This window comes from Hyaena hyaena, unplaced genomic scaffold, assembly GCF_003009895.1.
Source record: "Hyaena hyaena isolate Hyena2069 unplaced genomic scaffold, ASM300989v1 scaffold_747, whole genome shotgun sequence".
Lineage (NCBI taxonomy): Eukaryota > Metazoa > Chordata > Mammalia > Carnivora > Hyaenidae > Hyaena > Hyaena hyaena.
In genome coordinates this window covers 96,054-120,413 of record NW_024081379.1, presented here as the reverse complement: position 1 = coordinate 120,413, position 24,360 = coordinate 96,054, and the positions used below count along the sequence as shown (strand labels likewise).

The 24,360-nt window shown below is 41.7% G+C and overlaps 1 protein-coding gene across 2 annotated transcripts in view; it reads left to right on the top strand.

Moving 5' to 3' along the window:
* CNTNAP5 (contactin associated protein family member 5) overlaps window positions 1-24,360 on the top strand; it is an 802,816-nt gene that overhangs the window by 707,837 nt on the left and 70,619 nt on the right. For both annotated transcript variants that reach the window (XM_039218226.1, XM_039218225.1), the window contains exon 19: window positions 1,097-1,321. In XM_039218226.1, the coding sequence (XP_039074157.1) occupies window positions 1,097-1,321 (225 nt within the window). The remainder of the gene's footprint in view (window positions 1-1,096; window positions 1,322-24,360) is intronic.

The window sequence follows — 24,360 nt, the reverse complement described above, 5'->3', positions numbered from 1 at the left end:
GGTTCAGGTTGAAGTCTCTTCTAATAGGGAGCATCTATAAGCTCCAAAGTGTTGTGGCTAACTGTGAGAAGTGCTGTACACACAGTATGTCATTTATCCACCCAGAACTATTGCTGAGGTAAGTGTTATGCTCCCATCCGCCAGATGCCACAACAGCCCCCACAGGATTCACTAGCTTGCCCGGGACCACACAGCTAGTATGAAATTGAATGAGGCATCAGATCCAGTACTGAAGCCAAATCCTGTGCCATTTCCAGCGAACTAAAGCAGTGACAGTTGGAGTGAGCATATTATACAGGGACTGTGGGTGAGTTGCACATTCCTAAGTGAATGTCATCAGTGTGTAGATGCTGCCTTTCTCCACGGTGGCAGCAGAACTCCATCCAACGTGTGATGCTATAGGAATTGTTTCCCGTAAGAAGCCCTGTTTGCTCAAGTCTTGGCTCTCTTTGGACTTGAATATCAATTCCAAGACATCCCAAAAAATGAAGCCCAGGGGTTAAACACCTGTGTCGTTTCTACCCGTTCCATGGATTCTCTCTTCTGTTTCTGTGGATCCTCACATTTTATTCAATGCCTTAAAGGATTACCACCGCCTCCTCCGGTGTCCTATTCTCAGCAACTTAGAACCCACTCACAATTCTCCCAACACACCAGAAGAGCACCAGCTGGAACAGTTAGAATCTCGGTTTTGAAACAAGGAAGGTCCCAGTAAAATTTATCTCGACTCTGCTGGAGGCAGGGACAGTTTATCTTTGGTTCTGGAGAAATCAGCCTGGCACATGGTAGTTACACTGCAAATGTATGTTATGTTAAGCTGGAACTAAACTCCACGTTGCAAATCCCAGCTCTCTTTTTTTAGCTATGCAACCTTGTTCAAGGTGCTTAACCTCTGCAAGCCTCGTGTTTCTCATTTGTAAATAAGAGTAATGACTTCTGCCACTTCAAACTTATTGTGGAAAGCGTATTGTATAATTCAGGTTAAAGAAAAACAACCATGTAGTGTTTGCTGTCTAGCAGACAATAAACCGTTATTGCTAGCCTGAATAATCGACTAACTGTTGCAATGTGTGCATTCCCCTCTTATATGTTTCAGAGGTTTCTGCTGTTTTTGAGGCTGGCACTTCAGTTACTTATATGTTTCAAGAACCCTACCCAGTGACCAAAAATACAAGCCTCTCATCCTTGGCGATTTATGCAGATGCGGCTCCCTCCAAGGAAAATATTGCATTTAGCTTTGTGACAGCTCAGGCACCCAGCCTCTTGCTCTACATCAATTCATCTTCTCAGGACTCCCTGGCTGTCCTGCTCTGCAAGAATGGTGAGTACTGACAGCATGAAGCCTGACGAAGTGTCCTCCTGGGCTAAAGGGACAGGGCATGCCCTCCAGAACGCTGCAGAATTTCAATCTGAATTTGGTCCCACCTGGGCGGCTTAATGCCAGACCTCCAGCCAAAGCCTTGATTGTACTTTACCTTTATGACTTGCAATTGGTATTCAGGGCCAGTGTCCATTCATTGCTGAGGTCTCATATGCATTGACTTTAAATTTGCCTCAACTGTGTAGCAGTAATTCTTTATTATTTATCCTGTGCTGGAATCCTTTAAGTGTAAAGGAGAAGATCATAAGCATATCTGAATTTCAGAAGGACACTCATCACATTTATTGTGTCATCTCTGCCGCAGTCTCCTTTACTGAGAGCTGTTAAAACAACTGGCATAAATGCAGGCTATATTCACAGAAGTCGATTGCCTAGGTCTTGGAGGGAAGTGGTATATGTGAGTCATAACCTTGTGGAATACGTGGACTTTGTGCTGAGGATCAGGCTTTGAAGAAAACAAGCAGAAAATGGAGTATGCAAAGGTTAGAGGGGTACAGGGGCTCGAACTCCTTCATGCAAGGAATATGGAAGGACACCATGTCTGACAGCCCTTAGGAGAAGTCAGGTTTTCTTCCCTCACTATGTAATTCCAGCTCTCAATGAAGAAGACTATTTATTGTTCATGGTCAAGAGCACTGTGAGATACAAATCCTAGGGGATAGAACAGCCATTAGAACTGGCAAAGAGGACAAATATGTGGACATCCCAGAAGTGTGATCTCAAAGAACATGTGCCCGTAATCAAGAGTATGTTCTTTCTCCTCTTGTAGTTTGCTGATGTAATGAGAAGAGTCTGGACTATAGAACCATCCCCTGGGTTAGACTGTGCTGAGGCCATAGAAGAAAGGAAGCTTGGAATATCCAAGAATACTCTGCCCTCTCTTGACCTTAGACAGATTTCTCTTGCTCTACTTTTTTTTTGGGGGGGTGGTAGGTGGACTTCTTCTTTGCTTCATCTTGCTTTCTATTTATGACACTGAAAATAAAGAATGATGTGTGAGCCTAATGCAAGGATCCAACCTGGTGGGCATGTGAGTTGAATCAGGCCTGCCGTACATTAATAATAGCAGTGTCCCACTGACAGTTTCATTCTAAGAGTAAATGCAAGGGAAGGAAAAAGGAGAGAGAGAGCCTGGGTGGTGACTGACCACTCCAAGACTATCTGATCTTTAAAAGCCTACAAGAGAGAAAGGAACAATTATGGGTTATTAGACCTCTTATTTATCAGCAGACCTTTGTATGATTACAGCCATTATATTAACATGTCAGTTCTTAAACTTTGCCCCCATAATGTCTCTGTGAGGTGGATAAGGCTGGTTGAGGTCGCTGAGGCATAGATTAACTGATTAACTTAGGCCAGCCAGATAATTCATGACACTGTGGAGACCAGAAGCCATATCTCCTGATAATCAACCCCACCATTTTTCCTCCAAGGTAGACGATCCTGCTCTGATATGGCTGGACTACAGTAGATTAGTTACAGAGCAATGAGATGCAAGATTTTCTCCAAAGCATCTTTTACATGTCACTCCATAGTCCATTTGTACCTGCCAGGTTGTACCTATGGATATAGACAGTGCATAACAGGAATAACTATATCTGATTACATAAATACTACTTCACATACTCTTCTCTCTCTCTACACACACACACACACACACACACACACACACGCACATTCTGGACACCATTCTAATTAATGGACACAGCTCTTAATTCTCATGACAATCTAATGTGATTGGTGGTATTAATCTCATAGGTCAAGAAACTAAGGCATTTGAACATTAAATAACTTGCTTAAAATCTCACAGCAAGTAAGTAAAAGAGCTACAATTCAGTCTTCCCTTCCTGAATTGGTAGCATACTTGAGTCTGGTAGCATGCATTATACCATAAGGTCGAAGTGAAGAGCATTAATTCATTTTTTGAAACAATGGGTTTTAAATAACTTGAATTTATTTGATTAAGAAGGCATGCTTGAATTCTGTCTGATTACTTTTTTCTTATACTCTAAAGCCTCACTTCCTTGAAAGCTCTACTTGACCACATAGGCATTTACATTCTTTAGGCCCTGGCTAAGTGCAGGAAGAAAGGAGATACTTGTGCCTTGTTTGTTTGCTTGCTTGTTTTAAGCTTAGGTCTCAGAGTGAGTGTAAAAGTCCAGGCTTCATATCTCAGTCTAATTCAAGAGAGGTAGGTGTCCAGGTAGTGGCTCCTCATGGAATGCCCCCTCGCCCCCCATTGTCCTCATTCTGCCTCAGAGAACCACCTCCCCCATTGCTGTAGGGAACTCTTGTCACACTGGACAGTGGTAGATGCCTCCATGATTTCGGATCCTGGGCATTTCCTGCCACGTCCTTGACCTACAGAGATGACCTACAGACCTCTGAGATATGTACTCACTCATTCATTCTTCCCCCGATTCCCCCACTGCACAGTGTCAGGAACTGTGGAGAGCAAGAAAAGTAAACAGGATGCAGTGCTATCTAAACATCATAAGGAAAAAGAGAGACTCAAAACTGTCTTACAGTTTTTGATGGACAGTCCAGATACGTGAGAGAATGAGGTTGTCCAGATTAGGCAAACTAACTACAAGTTAGATTTTGTCTAACTTTGAGAATGCATCTCCTAGGAATTCAGGGGTCATATAATAGGGCAAATGCCTTGAGAAAGGTGAATCCCTTGCCATCAGAGGACTTAAAGCAGTAATTAAATGACAATTTGTTGGAGAAGCCATAATAAGAATTCTGGCAGTGGATGACAGAGAAAAAGAACCTCTGAGTTCCTTTCCAAGTCTGAGATTTTGTTTTTTTCTATTCCCTTCTTGTATAGTCTTTCATTTATATTTCTTTCTGCTGGGGCTGTGTGTGCAGCCTTGAAATAGTTTTATGAGGAATGAAGAATTGGTATTGGTACAGCTTATTCCCAGCATATTCATGCTATTAGGTCACCAACCTAACTGCCAGGGATTAATATGGAGACCCTGCTTAGTGAGGAGCTAGGAACACTTTTAATAAGTTTTCATAGACTTCAGTGAGAAACGTAACCTCTGAAAATCCTAATGGAAGTTAAGAATACCTACAGATTATATTTTAAGAAAATATTAAGTGAGCAAAAATGGTAAAGGGTTAACTAAGGAGAATCTTTCTGTGGAAGGGTTTTAGAAGATGGACTCATACCTTTTTGTGATGAAGTTAAGCATTTTCTGTTAGTACAGCTTTCTTAACCTTTCTTTGATTTAAGACACCTCTGGGAATCTTGTGGAAATAATGATGAGAAGATCACTCTTAAAAGGAGTCCTTTTTGATCTTCCCAGGAGGAAGAAAATGCTCATGGCCATGTCACACAAAATGGCGTCAGTTTCAGCACTGTGAGTTAAGAAGCCAGGAGGCGGAGACAGGTGGATGAACTGTGTAAATATGGAACAAAGTCCTTGGCTTGCAAATCTAGTTAATATGGGTGTACAGGCCGGAGGCAAGAAGAGCAGTGGGACCCCAAGTCATGCTTCCAAGTCTCCCCCTGACCAGGATTTGGTTGGCACTTTGGAATCCTTCCTTTGCCCTTTATCATTTTTCTTGGAATATCTCCAACTGGAGACTTATTCAGGTTAAGCCGTGGCTGTCTTTTAAAATGAAAACAAGCCCTTTCTCCTAAAGGAAGAAAAGAATGTTCATTTCTGGTATGGAAGATTAGATAAAGAAAAGGAGGCATTTGGGTTTAGGGAATCCTTAGGAGAGTGAGGGCATTTGTGGTCCCATAGGCTGGAGCTTTGGGCAGAAGGCCACTTCTCAGAGAAATAGCAGCTGGGGGGGTGGGGAGAAGAGAAGGGGCGTATGGAGGAGGAAAGTCTGTAGAGAAGGCAATGGGAGTGTTTTAATTTTTTTTTAATGTTTTATTTATTTCTAGGAGAGAGAGACAGCGTGAGCAGGGGAGGGTCAGAGAGAGAGGGAGTCACAGACTGAAACAGGCTCCAGGCTCTGAGCTGGCAGTCAGCACAGAGCCCGACGCGGGGCTCGAACCCACCAACCGTGAGATCATGACCTAAGCGAAAGTCGGACGCATAACCGACTAAGCCACCCAGGCGCCCCTGCAATGGGAGTGTTTTAAAGATACACTTAAATTTCATAGCATTTCACAGAGGGATGGCTGTCCCTTCTGCACAGTTCCATGGACTTCTTCAAACATGTCATTTAATAAATATTCCCAAAGCATCTACCACAGAGAAGGCACTATTTCATGTACAGGAGAGACTGATTCAGTTCTGCCTTTCAGTATCTAGTCTGGGGACAGAGGTACAACCAATAAGGAAAACAATGTGCCACAGATGTGGGGTAGAGTCTGTTCCAGGTAGGATGAAGCAAAAGAGTGACCAATTCTTTCTGGGAAGGAGGACCACAAAAGGCTTCTTGGAGAGAGTGAGCCTTGTGTTGGGCCATGAAAGATAAGTCAGTGTTTACCAGGCAGACATTAGACTGTTGTTTAATAAAATTAGAGGTTCCTTATTGTCTCCATTTTATTTCCATTCCATGTGACATATAGATAGATAGATAGATAGATAGATAGATAGATAGATAGATAGATAGATGATAGATATAGGTATAGATACACAGATAAATCTCGTGGATATATATAAAGGTATTTTTTCCCAATCAATTCCCATTTCTACTGTTTCATCATATGTCCTTCTTGCCTCCTTGTTAGCAAAAAATTTTTTTTAAATCAAATTGAGAATATTTGCTAATGTTGGGGAGCCTGAGTGACTCAGTCGGTTAAACATCCAACTTCAGCTCAGGTCATGATCTCATGGTTCATGGGTTCAAGACCTGCGTTGGGCTCTGTGCTGACAGCTAGCTCAGAGCTTGGAGCCTGTTTCAGCTTCTGTGTCTCCCTCTCTTCTGACCTTCCCCTGCTCATGCTGTCTCTCTCTCAGAAAAAAAAAAAAAAAAAAAAGGAAAAAAGAAACATTAAAAAAAATATATGTGCTAATGCAAAGGCCATCAGTCTATGGTGAAATCATTTGGGTACAAAATCCAAACAGGACCCCCAGGTCATCTTCCCCTGTGGCTGTCTCACTGCCCTCCAGTACTGAATGGTTGTCTGACTTTGCCTCAGCATTTCCTTCTTATCAACCTTTTTTTTTTTTTTTAACATATACATTCATAAGGATGCACTGTCTGCATTTGTGATTGCACACACCTTGGAGGGAATAATGATGAACCCAGACACTTTACATTTTGAACAGACTGACTCTAGAGAGACAAGGATAAGGAGGAATCCAGATAGAGAGGGAGCGTCTTCAAAGTACAGACTTCAACAGCTGCTAGCCAGGACTGGCTTGACCCTAGACTACTCTTAGCTTCTCACTGCTTTCTTGAAGAAGACTTTCAAAGTTTGGTACCCCATCCTAACACTCCCTTTCTGATACCAGCATCTACTTGAGTACCTCAGAGCAGTAGAAACCCCAGTGAACAGTGTGAGGAAAACATACCTCTAAAGGCATGACCATGACCACTTCAGTCTCTGGGCTTGTGTCAAGCAATGCTTCGCTGATTTTGAACTTAAAATTCCCAAAATTTTGATATCTGCAGGACTGTTTTGGTTGGTGCATTTCCTTCATTTCTGGTCTTTGCAATAATCTCTTGCTGGGAGAAGATAGGAGCCAGGTCCTGCTGTGCTCCTCTCCTCCAGTTCAGAGTAATGTGGTTATGCCACACCATGGCCTTGAGAGGGCGATCCAGAGTCCCTCCTCCTAACCTCCTCTTAGAGGAAAGTCAGAAATATGGGGAGGCACAAATGGCATCTCCAGTATCTGGCAGTTATCCACTGGCCAATGGGTAGGTCTGAGAGGAGAAATAGAAGTATGCTAAATAAAACTGGGTCCCGGTCATCGGTCATCTGTCTTGTTTTTCTTCTCTCTCTTACTGTGGATTTCTTTCTTCTTCTTTTTTTTTTAATGTTTAATGTTTTTTAATATTTGAGAGTAAGAGAACATGCGAGAGGGGAGGGGAAAGACAGGGGGAGAATTTCAAACAGGTTCCATGCTCAGCATGGAGCTTGATGAGGGCTTGATCTCATGACCACGAGGTCATGACCTGAACCAAAATCAAGAGTCCGGAGGAACTTAACTGACTGAGCCACCCAGGCAGCCCAGTGTTGTTGATTTCTTATTTTGTGTATGCTCATAGGTCCATGAAGATTGTGTCCCTCTAAAATCCATATGTTGAAGCCCCAACTCCTAGTACTTAGAGTGAGAAGGAAGTTAAGATTAATTTAGGTTATAAGGGGAGAGCCCCGATCTGCTAGGGTTTGTGTCCTTAAAAGATGAGGCACCAGAGTTTTCTCTCTGTCTCTGTCTCTCTCTGCCATGTGAGGACACAATGGGAAGGTGGCCATCTGCAAGCAAACCAGGAGGAGAGTCTTCACCAACGAATGAATTGCCTGTCACCTTGATCTTGCTGCCATCCAGAGCTGTGAAAAAATAAATTCCTATTGGTTGGTCTACCTGGTCTGCAGTGTTTTGTTATAGCAGTTCAATTAGGCTAAGACAAAGATCAAATGAGAAAATGCCAGAAGATGTGCTTCATAGACTCTAAAGTACGAAACACATTGTATTTTCTTATTGATAATAATAGTATGAGTTATCTGCATGCTTGGGCTGGCAGGGCATGAATGTTGAAGGTCAGGATTCAGAATAACAGAGATTAAAATTACATACAAAGAGGACATGAAAATCTCCCATTGCCTAGAAGCAGAGCATCTAATTGTGGGTGGATGAGGTGACATTACCCTGAGGAAGGAGGAAGATGAGGCACAGGGTCCCCATCCTGCACATTAGCTACTGTCATTAGGTACAGGCAGTTGTTTTTGATAGACACAGGTATGAAAACAAAAATTAAAAACAAACAAAAAAAAAACCTTTAAGAATGGCTTTCTCAAATAACCTAGGAACTACACCTTTGGGGAACTTGTCTGATGTTTTTTAAATAAAGATAGACAGGCAAACAAACATAAAATAACTGAAAAGCAGGACATATTCACAGGACTCACAACATGAATGGGCCCAATAAGATACAGCTGAGGGATAGAGTTAAATTCTTGGAAACCCCCACCTCAAACCCCAGCCACTCTCACTGTGGAGCTGCTGGATGGCAAGTATCGGCATCAAGGAAACCAAAGTAGGAAGAACAAAGCTACTGAGTCAATGCTCTAAGCCCCTGGGTGAAGAGCAATCATCAAAGACTAGTATGGAATTAAGGGTAACAAAATAATACAAAATACAATGAACTCTACAAACATTTATTTAATACCTACTCTATTTATCTGCCAGGGCTCCCATAACAAAATAGCCCAGGCTCGGTGGTTTAATCTACAGAAATTTATTTTCTCACAGTTCTGAAGACTGGAAGTCTGAGATCAATGCGTCAGCTGGGTTGGTATCTGGCAAGAGCTGTCTCACTGAGAGGCAGGTGGCTCCTTTCTTACCATGAGTTCACATGGCCTTTCCTTAGTATTATGTGCCTGAGAGAGAAAGAGAGCATTCTCTGGTTTCTCTCTTGAAAAGGACATTTATTCTATTGGATCAGAGTCCCACCAGCAGAAGCTCATTTAATTGCAATTACATTCCTATAGGCTCTCATTCCAAATAGAGCCACAATGGGGATTAGGGTTTCAACCTATAGATCTGAGGCGGACACATACATTCAGTCCACAACAGCTCCCGGGAATGTGCTAGACGCTGTCCAAGGTGCTCAGAATAGAACAAATATGGTGCAGTTGAATCAGGGAGATTCTTGACATTGGGTTCCAGGTACAATTCATCTTTGTAAAGTCAGCACCCAGCAGAGTACTTAGCGCAGAGTGGGCCTTGTCTTCTTGCATTAAATTGTGCCTTGCAAGTGTGGGGGACACCCCCCAGAGTCCATAAGATGACAGGGGCTATTACGGCACTTCTCAGTCCATCAAGAAAGGCTTCTTAGTGAATATGGGCACGAACATAAATTATTAACAGGCTTAATACTGTGCTTCCTGAGATTCCATTCTGTCACCTGTGACATACTTTAGAGAGGCAGGGTTGTTTGGGCAAGGGGGCTCTGGGGAGCTGACATCCTTTGATTTTATTTTCTGTGGCCCTTTGAGGTCTTTGTATTTTCCCAGTTTAAAAACCTCTTCAGAAATTTTCCAAGAATTGAGCAACTGTTTGTTTTTTTCCAGCAAGGTTGGTGGCTTACAACCGTACTGTGAGAATCAAGAGAATCATTATCTGCTCTTATGCTTTATTGTTTGTAAAAAGAGAAAAGGCATGCACTTGGTGCCTTGGTTTCTTCATCTGTAAATTTGGGATAATTGCATTGGTCAAGGGTTACGCAGCAGCGTTGTTGAGGATTAATAAGATCCTGTTAGTAAAGGGTTTGAAGGAACTCAGATAAAAGATCTGGGGATAAATACAAAGAGGGGTTATTATAAAGCAGAGCAATGTGCTGGCAGGTGATTGAGCCACCTTGATTTTTTTTTTTTTTAAGCCAGGGCTGAAGAGATGGGGGAACCAGATGGTTACCTTTCGGACTAGAACTCTAATTAGGGGCTTAAGGATTAAGAAAGTAGTTGAAGTCTGTGTGAAGAAAGCTTTTATCAGAGAAAAAACATGTTTTTATTCTTCTTAGAGCACTTGATCTGTAAATACTTACATCTCGAGAGGTGAAACAGCAGAAAGCCCAAGCTCTGGGTTTATTCAGTTCTCTGTGCAGTTAATTACCTTTTGTGCAGCAAGAAGGCTTTGGATTATCATTATTTCTCTTCATTCAAAGTTACTGGAGATGTGTTTCCACTTTAGTAAGTAGCTTATCCGCTCCCAGTTTAGAAATGAGGGCCCTGGAAATCCAATCCCCTATTATAAAGCTGCAATGGAGACATGGTGAGGAGGTTTTTAACCTTACGAGGAGTCCAGGCAATTTCTAACACCACCCACTGGAGACTTTCCGTGATCTCCCAGCTCAAAAACAGCCGATAGCAGCTGATTCTTGCCAAGTGCTTAATGTGTGCCAAGATGTAGTTTGAGTGATTTTAGTCTTGAAATTAGTTTGTTTATTTCCCTTCACAAGGTCTGGGGAGTTAGAACTAACATTTCCCATTTTACAGAGCTAGGCACAGAATGGTTAAGTGACTTGTCTGAGAAGACACAGCATTGAGCCAGTGAGGCTGAAAATCAAACCGCGCTGGTCTCTTTTCAGCCTGTGAGCTATTCTGCTCTGTTCTGTGACCTCTCATTGCTCTGTGCACAACTCTAAATGGAACCTGCTGTTTTCTCTCTGGTGTTTGCTTCTGCTTTCGCAGAGGGGGCGTGCTGTGTCAGGAATGCCATATACACTCCCTGTGGTGCTTCCAGAACTCTGTTTAAAAGAAGGGCCAGAGAGAAAGGGTGGGGCAGTGTAGACGGAGGACTACCAGCCCCGTGGGATACTTGGAAATACATTGCCGGTAGAAAGAGTGCCAGATAGCTCCTTCTATTTGGTGAATTGTCCTTTGGTGCACACTGATGCACACAGGACTCTCCAGTGGAAACAAACAAACAACAAAATAGCATTCCTTTTGATGGCAAATTCGAGTTGCCCAGTACAGACAGAGTTCCTCGGTGAGGCCACCCAGCTAAATTTGACAGTCACCATCAAGTGACATTTTGAACTGAAAGAGCACAAAAGGGAGTGTCCCTTTCATGGTATAAGTGATCTTAATATGATTAATAAGGCTCAACAGAATATTTCTGGTTCAGAAAAATCCCATATAATAAATGCATGCTCTTATGTAAATATGAGGGATAAATGCACCAATATATTGTTGTTCTCTTCTTAGACTCCTCCACCATCACATAAGCAAATTTAAATATTTTTTGTTAATGAGAGGAACTCAAAAACACAAAGAGAACAGAACAAGGGTGAGGATGGGCAAGAAATATGAATACCTTTCAAAAGCTGAAAGATGCAGGAGGGAAGCTGGCTTTGTCCACTACGAAGCCACGCTAAAGGAAATGTGTCACGAGTTGGGATCTGGCTGGGCCATTCTGCACACCACAGAGTCTGGCATGAGGCATAAAGTCAGGGAAAATGAGAAGGTTGTGCAGAGAACTGTTGATCTTAAATCCCATTTTCCTAGTCTGGGAAGAAAAACAAGTTCCTTTCCACCTCTATCCCAGGATATCAGACATATTTGGTAGCATATACAGAAATTGAACAAGTTTCTAAGGCTGAAGGTGAGACTGAGGGACAGGAATATGCTGGGGCCTCAAGTTTCCCTTCTTCCCAGAGCTCTTACACTGAAGGAGGGTTTCCCCACAGAAGAACTGAACAGTCCCATGAAAAATATATGTGAAGGGACACCTGGGTGACACATTCAGTTAAACATATGACTCTTGATTTGCTCTCAGTCATGATATAATGATTCATGGGTTTGAGCCCCACATCGGGCTTTGTGCTGACAGCATGCAGAGTTTGCTTGGAATTCTCTCTCTCTCTCTCTCCCTCTCTCTGTCTCTCAAAATAAATGAAATTTTAAAAACAGAAAAATATACGTGATAACTAGAATTTTAGGGATGCCCTCATTGAAAGGAATCATTTACCCATATGGTCACCTATCGGTGAATCCCAGCTGTCACACACTCAGTCTGTGCATGTGGAATCTTCAATCCAGTATGTAGTTCTCAGTCACCGTTGTGATCAGATGACTGTAACTTACCACAACCATTAGATATTTCCGTAAAGCCTCCCAGATAAAAGAAAAGGATCAAAGGGGATAAATAAAGATAAGTGGAGAAAACAGGAATAATGCAAGAGGAAGAAAAAACATCAAAAATATAGTATTTCAGAGAGGTAGGAGAATATATAAATCCAAGAAACAAGAACATGATGTTTTAAAGTAAAACTGGAAAACCATAAGAAAGAGTTCTTGGAAATGCAGTAAAGGAAATTGTTAACATTTTACAAATTGTAAGATAACATTTGAGAAATCTCCTAAACAGTTGAACAAAAATACAAAAATGTAGACAGTATGAAGACAAAAGACGGAGGGCAAAACATGATGCTCACTATGTGAAAGGGTTGACACAAAGGGAGAAAATGGGGGAGAGAACATTAACAAAGATACAGTGGGAAATACTTTATAGAATGAAAGGAATCAGCTGGAAATGTTTGCTCCCCTCTCCAGCACAGAAGAAAACACACACCAAAGTAAAGGCAACCCTAACTTTGCTAAAGACAAGATCAGACTGGAATTAGCAAAGAATTTCTTAACAAAAACACTGGAAATTTGAAGATAATGGAAAACATCTTCACAGGCCTAAGGGAAAATTATTTTCAAACTGGAATGCTATGCTTAGTCATATTATTAGTCATGTATGAGGGAGGAATACAATTTCATACATAAAAGAGAAGAGGTATCCCAAGTCATTGTTTAAAATGCCCTAAACACCTTGATTAAAATACAGGGCGCCTGGGGTGGCTCAGTCAGTTAAGTGTCCAACTTCAGCTCAGATCATGATCTCATGGCCCATGAGTTCAAGCCCCACATTGAGCCCCATTCTGTCCTGACAGCTGAGAACCTGGAATCTGCTTTGGATTCTATGTCTCCCTCTCTCTCTGCCTCTCCCCAAGTCATGCTCTGTCTCTCTCTCTCCTTCCAAAATAAATAAACATTAAAAAAAAAAGATGCTACTGATGTGCATGTATTAGTTATATTAGATAACTGTATACAAAAGCACCCCAAAATTTAACACCTTAAAACAGCAAAAATGTACCCTTTTATGCAGTTCTCTGAGAGGTCAAGGAATCTGGAACTGGCTTAGTCAGACGTCCCTGGCTCATGGTGTCTCATGAGGTTGTACCCCATGGCCTGGGCTGCAGAAGTACAAAGGGACTGGATAGTCTGCTGCCCAGCCCTATCTTGTGACTGTTGACAGGAGCTTTCAGTTGTTTGCTCTTTGATGGATCCAGAGGGCTGCACAGCCATCACATGAGTCAAAAGAAAGTGATAAGGGATGGTGAGAGGTAGAGAAAAAGAGAGACAGAGAGAAAGGGAGAGAGATATACATAAAAGAGACAGTACCTAAGACAGAAAATGCAATATTTTCAGAACCTAAATTCAGCAGGGATTCCTGCCGATGATATGAGAGGAGGTCACACAAGGGTGTGAGTACTAGGAGGCAGGAATCCACAGGGCCACAGTAGAGGCTGCCTGCCACCATGTACTACACCCAAAGAAAGAAGTATATGAGAAAGAATGGTATGAGATCCAAAAAACATCACTCGCCACAGAACAGGCACAGTAATTTCAGGATAACAGCCATGTAGAAGTCCTTGTGAGTAGCCAGTCTAGACCAGTGGTGCTCAACTGGGCATGATTTGGCCCCCCCAGGGGACATTTGGTAATGTCTGGAGACATTCTTAGTTGTCGAGATGAGAAGTGCTACTGGTACATAGTGGATAGAAGTGAAAGATGTTGCTAAATATTTTAAGGACCCAGGACAGCCTCTCTTCTACCCACCCCTCACCCCCACAAAGAATTATCTGGACCAGAATGTCAGTACCTTTGAGGTTGAGAAAACTTGGTCTTGAATAAGGTATACTGACAGAGGGCTTTTGGAGAAAGGCTCTTAGAGAAAATATGCAAGTGATAGGTACCAGCAAAGGGTGATATTTACTTCAGACACAACGATGTGGACTTTGAAAACCAACCTAACCAAAATTGTAAATTATCCAAATTGGAGCCATATGTGACTGGGTCCAAGAAAGGCAATTCCTCATCTGTCATTGTGGGAAGGCAAGATATGTTATTTAAAATTAATAAATCAAGAAATAGCAATATATTTAATAAAATACATTTGAACGAGAATAACAAGAAAACTAATAGAACTGAAAGTCACTACACAGAGGAAGAGGAGGACCCTGAGTAGGAAGGTGTGGGGCAGGAGTTGCTGACTCTTGATACATCTTTCTATACTATTTGACTTTTAAAAAGTATTATTTTCATAAGCAATAATTAAATGCATGAATAAATCCATTGCTTGAATGTAAAGAAAGAGGTGCACAGTTTTGTTAATAGAAAATTAGTTCTCCCTCCCCCCCCCCAGTAAATACATATAAGCACATATAAATATGTAAAGGATATTGGTTGAAGACACATTAGATGATTATCTACACAGTGGAGTGCATACCCCACTTCCATGTTTTCAATTAGTGAATTAAGTCCCATAATGAATGGGTGAAAGACTAAATGAATGACGTAATTTAATTGGAAATATTCAGTATAACAAATGGTTTTACTTCTTTTAACAGTTGAGCACACTTCATTGAAGTGGCCCATGCCAAGAGCACTAAGAGCTTAGCCTCCTCACTACTAGATCTCTTTCAGGCCTTACTTTCTGCAAGTTTGCTACAACATGTTATGCTTCTTCTCAGCCTTCTGTGTGGATACCTCACAGCCTGCCCTTTTCATGTTGGCTTTTTTGTGGCAGTTCCAGCTTTTACTTGGAGGAAAGATACACTTTCACTGAGATGTCATATAGTGATTATGTTGATCTTTGTGGCTTTAAGAAATTGTCCCAGCTCCTGGAGGGAGGCAACTTTAATTGGCTGTCACATAGATGAGCTCCACCATGTCCTGAATGAACCCCAAGCTTAACCCCACCTCCCAACACACATGCAATACACATGTACACATACCACACACATAAAGACACATATGCACAGACACAGAGACACATGTGAACACATACACACATGTACACCCACAGAGACATGCACGTGCATGCATGCACATACATATGCACACAGCTAGATCTTCCTTTGCGTGAGTCTTCCCTTTCTCAAAGAAGTGCTCTACATTCACCCAACCAGAGACATGCTTCACCCATATCTTCCTCTTCCCTACCTCTCCAGTTTGTCAATCACCAAGTTTTACTCAACCTTCTTGCATTGCATTGTATTTACTTCCCCAGTCTCTTCTATCTGTCAGTTTTGTACATTCACACTATGGTTATCTAAACTCTGGCCACCCTAATCTCAGAATCTGATTACTGCAACAGTATCCAAATACCTCTCCCAGCCTCAAGGCCTGTGTCCTTTTAATTCATTCTCTATTCTGCCCAGGCTGATCTTTTTAAAATTCAAATATATTCATGTCACTCATTTCCAATCTCTCCCACTGCCCTTGGGCTAATTTCCCAACTCTGTTCACCCCTAGGTTCTTGCTTTCCTGTGAAGTTCTAATTCTTATTATTCTCACATCCCACCGTCCCCTTTCCCCATATTGAATTATGTCCCACGGTTGAATGCATCATGCTGTTTCACTTGTGGGTCTTTACACTTCCTGTTACCTTTGCTTGAATCATTCTTTCCTTTCCCATCTTTGTCTCCTCTTTGTTGGCAAATTCTCATTTCTTCAAGTCTAAGTTTAATGTCACTTCTGGGAAGCATTCTGGTTCCCTTCCAAAGAGGATGTTAAGTACCCTTCTAAAGGGTTTCTGCAGCAGAAATTGTCACCAGCTCTGTTAACTTGCTGGATCCACCGCTATCTCATGAGTTCAAGGACTCAGCACTGGCCTAACACCATTTGGGGACCCAGTGTCTACACATGATACATACTTTACACTATAGACAAGATTTTTCTGTGAAATCTTGAGAGCTTTTAATGAAAGTGGGGCCCATGTTTTTTCCAGCAAAAGGGCCTTTTTAGAAACATATTCTAATGGTTCATCTTCAAAAGAGTTCACTGTCATATCTTTATGGTACACTAAAGTGCAGCTAAGAATCAAGGAGAATAAATTAAATTGGATAACGACTTTACTTAAAAGCATGAAGCTAAAATGAGAGAAAAACTTTAAGAAATAGCAGGTAATAAAAATGGAATACTCTTAGACTCTTATTTCTAATTTTGATAGGTATTTTTCTTCTCAAGTTACATGAAGGAGGTGAGGAAAGGTATCGTAAAAGAGAAGCAATTTGAGACAGATAAAATACTGCACTTAAACACAGTAGATGAAAAACCATGACGAAGTCATCAGCTCCATAATGGCACTGCTGCTGTTGGATTTTGATTGTTTGTGTCACCATCCTTAGGTGGGACCCCCAAAAGACGAACGAGGTTAAAGATGAAATGCCTGATGGTTCAAAGAAATGAAAGCGCAACAATAAAAATCAAAGACACAGCACACGTAAATCCCTTTGAAGGTCCTGATTTCCAGCTCTCTGTAGCAATAACTAAGTAAGCCTGGGTGTCCTGTACCATAGGCCACCGACTTTTGTCAGGCTTTCCAATAAATTGGCAATGAAAGACTAAATCCGTGCAAGGTGGGAGATAAATTAGCACACAGCCAAAGTACTGGAGAAATAAGTGCTGGTTTCGTTGCTGAAATATTTTTTGATAAAGTAATAATCCCCCGTAATCTCTCTCTAGCTTTAAATAACAGCCAGTCTTTGTGCCGGCAGTTTAATTTTGTTGGCTGCCCTTGTCTTACAAATATATTTAGTGGAGTCTGGAATATCATTCTGTGCTGAAAGCTGAAGGCTTTGTCATGCTGAAGCTGGGCAAAGGCAATAAATCAAGGACAAAAGTGAAAAGGAATAGAAATGGGGTATCGGAAACTTATTTCCCCAGAGCGGACGAGCTTTCTTCTCCTGAGAGCAGGTGTATTGCATCAGTCATGTCTTCCTGTTAAGTGCCTGTGTTGTAATGATATTGACTTATATCTGCATTGCACCCTGGTTGGCATTGCTCCAAAGTGCTTAAGATGCATCTATGGGAAATACATGCTGAAAATAGCATCTTGAAAATATACAACCCCTGTTTTCTTTTCTTCTTTTCCTCTTCTAAGATCATTCTTCCCAAGAAATGTCCTGAGATGCCCAACCTTAGCTGCTTCCACTGTTTTTCTCATTTGTGTCTGACCAATTAATAAATGGCTTTTTAAAGGTAAGGGACAGACAGCTGTAGATTTAAAATGATCCAACCACGACTAAGGTACTTCATAATTTGCATTTGCCACATTTGGTTATTGTTAAAAATGGCTTATGGAGAAAGAATGTTGAGTCGCTTATAGGATTTTTATTTTACCTGAGGCAACACAAAGGGATAAAAGTCGCTATGTAGGAAATCCAGAGATCTGGGCTCTTATATTAGTTTTTGCTTCCACTTCCAGGTTAGTGGCTCAAAAGAGCACACATTTCTTATTCCCCTGTTGCTTTGGGTGAGGAATTCACCACAGTGCATCTGCTCTTCTGCTCAGAGTATCACAGGTGGGCTGTGGCCTTATCAGGGTCTCTACTAGGGAAAGATCTGCTTCGAGCTTCCTCAGGCTGTTGGCAGAACTCAGTTCCTTGAGGTTTCAGAATGAAGATCCCAGGTTCTTGCTGGCTGCTTGCCAGACCTTGCTTTCAGCTCCTAAAGGCACTGGCAGGTCCTGGCCACATGGAACTCTCCACAGCCCCTCATAGCTTACCTCTGCAAGCCAGTAAAGGAGCACCAGCAGATGCATAAATGGATGGATCTCGACATAGAATCCCAGAAATGATCTCTCATCTCCTTTGCCAGGTTCTATTTGTTAAAAGTAAATCACATGTCCTCACCTACACTCAAGGCCCATCTTGGGGTCTGCCTACCACATTTCTAGTGTTTTTCAGGGGGCATTAAAAACTAGGTACTTTTATATATTCACTCAAAGCAATAAGAAAGAATGACAAATATGCATCAAACACAACTTATAAATTTCACACATTTAATGTTGAGAGACACCACATATTTTTAATAAAGCATCTCTCTAGGATTTCAATTTTCCTAAATTTTAAAAACATGAAAAAGTAATTTCTGCTACTAGAAATTGTAAGAATGGTTAGCTTTGGGGCAGGAATAGTGATAATAAGGGGATCTGAGGGCACTCTGGGCTGATGGAATAGTCTCCTAAACTTGGTGCATTGTTTGTCATCAGCTCTGTCTCATTTAGGCCCGCAAATGGCATCTGGTCTGAGAGTCGTTCCTCGAGCACAGGCTGCCGTATAAGGACCACGCTGTCTCCGAGTCAGGCTTTTCTTCTCTCTCCCTGCCTCTTATACTGCTTAATGATCCTTCATCATCTCATCTTATTCTACATATTATACATGTGTTTGTTGCCTATCATCAAATCCAGAACGTAAGCTCTGGTCAGATCACCAAGTTTGTCTTTTGTATCTCAAGCGTCTAAAATGAAGCTGAGCCCATTGCACACATTCACTAAATTATTAGTTGATTGAATGCTTGAAAGTTTAGTTAAGCTTTTACATGAGTCATATTAGCTTTCCCAAGCATCACTGTTCAAGGTTCCTGTTTTCTATTGGTGGGATTCCTAATTAATAAAATGGAAGTATGGGCCTCTTACAACCCAGTGACCTGAGATTTGTTGTAGATTTAAATCATCTGTCAGGGTCTCACATCTGTCAAGTATGTGAGAGTTTCATCATACTTGTCTTTAAAAAAAAAATCAGTATGCAGTTGATGTGCTATAAATGGAACACTTACTTAAATCCGCAGTCAACCGAGGATACAATTAAAGTTGACTTTAAAGTAACAGTTGGTCAGTAGGATCTGATGAATTGAGATTTGTTTGAATGATTTAATCCTCCAGCTTGAAGGCTGAATTTAAAAACCAGACTAGACACTACAGAATTAAGGGAAAGAAATAAAAGCAGAAATGAAGCAAGCACAGAAAGCCATAAGAACAAAACAGTAAAGAAGAAGAAGGAGAAAAAGAAGAAAAGGAATTCAGATTCAGAATGAGGGACAAAAGAAGAATAGCAGGGAAAAATCCATGCCAACCAGGTTACGTGTTCCACAAGCTTTACTACTAGTGATAATGCACCCTCATGGAACTGCATACTTATCATGTATCTTTTTTTAGAGTTTCTTTTCCTGGTCCCCAGGCTTTTCCTATATAGACTCTATCTTACTTATCAGGCGTCTCCTGTAGGGATGTTAGCTTGGGAGGTGTAATTGCTTATCAGCTTAGGGCCTTAGACAACATGACTGTTTGATTTGTAAACTGATACAATTACCTGGAAGGGAGAAGATTCTCTCCATTGTAGAAATGGGCCGGGTCTAGACAAAGTCCTAGAGCCTCCGTTAGTGAGCATCGCACATTGTCCACATGCCTCTGTCCTGTTACATACCCAGAATCAAGCTATTGTCTCCTGTGACTTCTATTAAGACCTAATTGATTTGCCTGCTTACCCAGAAGATAAATGTAATTTCAAGTATTTGAGGCATTTTTAAAAATTGAGAATTAGAGATCTCACTATCCTAATAATCGGGTTATTGTATCCATTTACAATCAACATTCCACTTTGGGCTGATCTTACATCCTTTGGGAGAATGATGATTTTCTGCTCTGGAATGATATCTAAATCAAGATGTGATTAGGAACCAAGAGGAGAGTGTCTGCCCTCTCTCTCCATCTCATCCCCAGCCCTACCCTTCACATCAGCTAAGGGAGTAAGGGGAAAGCCAAAGTAAAAATACAGGGTAGGTAGGAGAGATAGAACGGGGAAGGGGAGAGTGAACAAGAGACAAAGATGAAAGAGAGGAAGCCAACAGAAAGCAATCTCATTAAAGAGGCACAGTTAATAAATCCCTTCAGTGCTCACCCTAAATTGCCTGGCTTCTTCTTTTCAGTCTTTGAAATCCTCCCTAGAAATATGGTGGCCTCTCATATTGATTCAAGATGCTTTTATGTGTGTTATGTCTTCTCATCTGTCCACGATGCCCGTGTTAATCTTACTGTGACAATGAATGCAACCCAAATCTTAGTGGCTCACAGGGACAAATATCCACATGAATTCTCTCTGGCTGTGAGTCGGCTTCTGTGATTTTTCTCCATGTGTCATCACATTTTCAGGCCCCGATTGAAACCAGAGTTCTATTTGGGACTCTCTCTTCTATGGTAGAGGGGAAAAGCAAGCATTCTTGTGGAAATATGCACTGGTTCTTAAAGTTTCTGCTCATAAGCACTTTGGCCAAAGCAAGTGAGACAGTTGATCCCAATATCAACCAGGGCAATGCGAGTCTCATGGCCATGGACAAGGGTGTGTAATCTCTTTACAGGAAATTCAAATATGTATTTGGGGACAATCATACAACCTACCTTAATACCTGAATAAGTAAGAAGCTATGGGTCCACTCCGCTTATAGCCAAGCAGATTGAGGCACAGAAAGCTGAAGTGGAACATGTAGACTCATGAGACTGAGCAAAAGAGCTTGGCATAGATCTCAGATTATCTGATCTCTAGCCCAATGATTTGGACATCTATCTACATCTCTTTCTCCCACCTGCATTTTCTTTCATCCTAAGGTAATGCCTTTCCAACTTTAGTGGGTATCAGAACCACCCACAGGCCTTCTTGAAGCACAAATTGATGGGCTCCACTCTGAGAATTCCTGGCTTGTTCTGTCTAGAGTGGGGCCTACAGAGTTATATTTTTAGGTGAGACTGAGGCTATTCATCTAGGGACCACAATTTGAAAACCAAACCACTGCCTTAAGGTACCAACTCCAGAACATGGTGCGATGTACAACTCCCACATTAGATTTGATTGTGTGTATGTGCTTTATTTTGAAAAAGTGAGCAACGGTTTGGTTTTATATTTAACAGTGCCTCCCTAAAACATAGGGGAGGCTGAGAGTCCTTTATGCAGTATTTCCTAAGGTGTTGTCCCTTGCTGAGTAGCACCAGCATTGCCTGGGAACTTTCTGGAAATGCAGGTGAGTGGCTCTGCTTTAGACCCACTGACTCCTAACTTCTGAGGACGAACTGAGGCTTCTGAGTTTTAACCAGTGATCCAGGTGATTTTGACGTACACTCACCTTTGAGAACCATGGTTTGGTCCTACAGAAACTTCCATGGCTATGCTGCAGCACCCTGAGGAGGGTCTTCAGCTCCTGCTCTTCAAAGAGTAGATCACACAGTGCACCTGGGTGGTTAAGCATCTGACTTCGGCTCAGGTCATGATCTCGCAGTTCACAGTTCAAGCTCTGCGCCGGGCTCTGTGATGACAGCTCAGAACCTGGAGCCTGCTTCAGATTCTGTGTCTCCCTCTCTCTCTCTCTGTCTCTGCCCTTCCCCTGCTTGCACTCTGTCTCTCAAAAATAAATAAACATTAAAAAACAAATAAACAACAACAACAAGAGTGTGGATCACAGACCAACAGTCTCCTTATCACCAGGAAATCTGTGAGAGAAATGCAGGCTCTCAGGCCCCATTCTAGACCTACTGATTTCTCCTCGTGTTCCGGGGTTTCTTCTCCTTGCAGCATATCTGGCTTTTGTCTTGCCATGCAGCCATTTAATCTGTTATAACTAATTATTTACTTGACTTCTGATTATGATTTTATTCCTGGATGGTCCTTGGTTTTATACTCTGTAGCAGTGGGATTTGATGAGGCCTCCCATCTTCCCTCTAATATGGGTTCTCAGAACTTTATTTGCATATAGCTTCCAGTCTTTTCTGCTAGGTTTGTGTGGGAGGTTTAGGCCGAGAAATCTTGGAGTGAGAGCCTCTGATCCTCCTGATTTATATTTTTCCATTAAGATCTTTCACCTTCCTTCATTACAGCATTATCCCTTTAACTCTTCTCTTCATCCTTTGAGATTAGCATTATGAACAATTTTACCCAATCTATTAAACAAATAATCATAGCCATACTCTTGTGTATTCATGGAACACAAATCATCTAAAGAACCAGTGTGGCTGCCTTCCCATGAGTTGTTCATGGAAAAATATATGATAATATATGATCGGTAATTCCTTTGAACTAGGTGCATTATTGCCGTTTTTTGAAAAGTATTTCTGTATCCAGATGTTATTTAGTCTTTGCTTCAAGTTAAAAAAAAAACAAAAAACAAACAAACAAAAAGCAACAGACTGCAGACAACGAAATCAGTGAAAAAGATCAACATCTCCAGCGATTTCTAGGCAAACTCTGAGTCATTTCACTCTGAATCTGTGGTGTTTATATAGCAAATGCAGATGTTGTGTTTACTCGTTACTAGAGAGCATTTGCTCAAAGACTTGGCTTGTATCGGAAACTTTCCCGGGATATTCTGTTAGACTTTGCATGTTTTGCTTGCTAAGAGACAGTTTAAATTAAAACAAAAACTAAAAAGTGAAAAAAAAAAAACCCAACTAGATCTCTGGCAGAAATTGAAATAGGTGCATCTTAAGCAGAAACTTTGAGAAGATGATATTGAATAACAAGTCAATATAAACAGAGCCCCAACTACACCTTTGTGTACCCAGCATTCTGCTGACCTGTGGGGACAGAGAGATGCATAACACCTTCTTTCTGGACTCACAGGGCCCATGATCTTGCAGAATAAAAGTAATTCAAAAAAGAAAATGGAATCTTTTATTGCAAATGCTGTAATTGGTGCAACCAATGATTTGTCACCAATGCAAAGAAACTCCTGACAGAAAAAAGGGGTGTTAGTTATATTTTACCCTCATAACTGGGGTGATCTGGGGTTGTTCCCAGTAGGCCAAGTATATGGTCACCCTATCTACAATTGATAAGCACAGGTATGGTGGAGGCTGGGAACCACCCTCCTTTTGGGGGATGATTCTGGAAGAGTTACCTGGGACACCAGATCAAGTGCTAAAAAATACTGATGTGCTTCATTGTCAGATTGATCTTTAAAGGCCACTCGTTATCTGTTGATTAGCTATTGTGTTTGGTGTGGGGGTTAAAGCTTAGTATCCCCCTACTCATCAGCAGTCCCTATAGCTACGATTCTCCTTGCCACCTTCGCACATCCCTCCTTGGCAAAGACCTTCACCACACTAATTCTGTACCCTATAGATTAAATGCAGAAGGAGTTATAAGGTTTCCAAGAATCTGGGTATAACCCTGGCTTTACTGCAAACTAGCCATGCTACTTTTTGCAAGTCCGAGAACTCCAGTCTCAGGAAGGAAAACAAGCATTCCTGCTTACATTTTTCTTTGGTGCCCCCATCAGACTAAAGAGTGGTAAAGTAAATCAAAATGGGTGGACTTAGGATGAGTCTTGGCTCTGACACTCCCTGGCTGGGTGACCTTGGATAAATTTCTGAACACATCTGAATCATAGCATCTCCATTCGTAGTAACAGAACCCCAGATAGTAGTCTGTGGACCAACAACAATGGTGAGTACAGTATTTGAAGTCCCAGAAAGAGTGGATAGTGCAGGGTAAGTGTTCAGTAACGTGGTGATGAGCTGTCGTCATTACTATTACTGATATAGTTGTTGACTGAACCACGGGGCTGGCAAAGAGCGAAGGTTCTGATGTTCTTTCAGACAAGGGATCATACCCTCTCCCAGAGCCATCTGGGAATCATCATTCCCTTTTTTTTTTTTCCATCTTTGTATGATATTTTCAATTCACTTGCTAAAATTCCAGAAACAGTTTGCTTCTTGTTCCCGCACTGCATTCCCAAGCAGGAAGTAGCATGCTTGCTGGCAGGTGTTGGCTGTTTGACTGAAAGGAATACACAAAAAGCTGTGATGACACAGTTTGCTAGAATGCTGTCTCCATTGTGTGCAGGGGAAGGGGGTTCATTAGTGAGAAGCTCACTCTGAAGGGTGCCCAAGGTGGAACAGAGGCATCAGTCAGTATTGGCATCTGGTGAGTGTTGGCATTGAGAAAACTGGTGTCATGTCAGTTATTTAAAAGACCATCTTGTCCAGAGATGGGGATTCTCATGGTAACTCCCAGTGATTAGTAGTGGTGCTCTGGAAACAATCAGGAAGTTCCTTGGCCCTGGCTTGAAGGAGGGCATGATTAGTGGTATCTGCCTGGGATGAAAGGTGGAAGAGCACATTCACTCTCTTATGGCTGCTCCTGCCCTAGTCTCTGAATCAATTGCTTGTCCACAGAACTGTAATGTGAGCAAAAGGTCTTATGCTTCAGTCACTAATTTCTCCATTTTTAATAATTCTTGT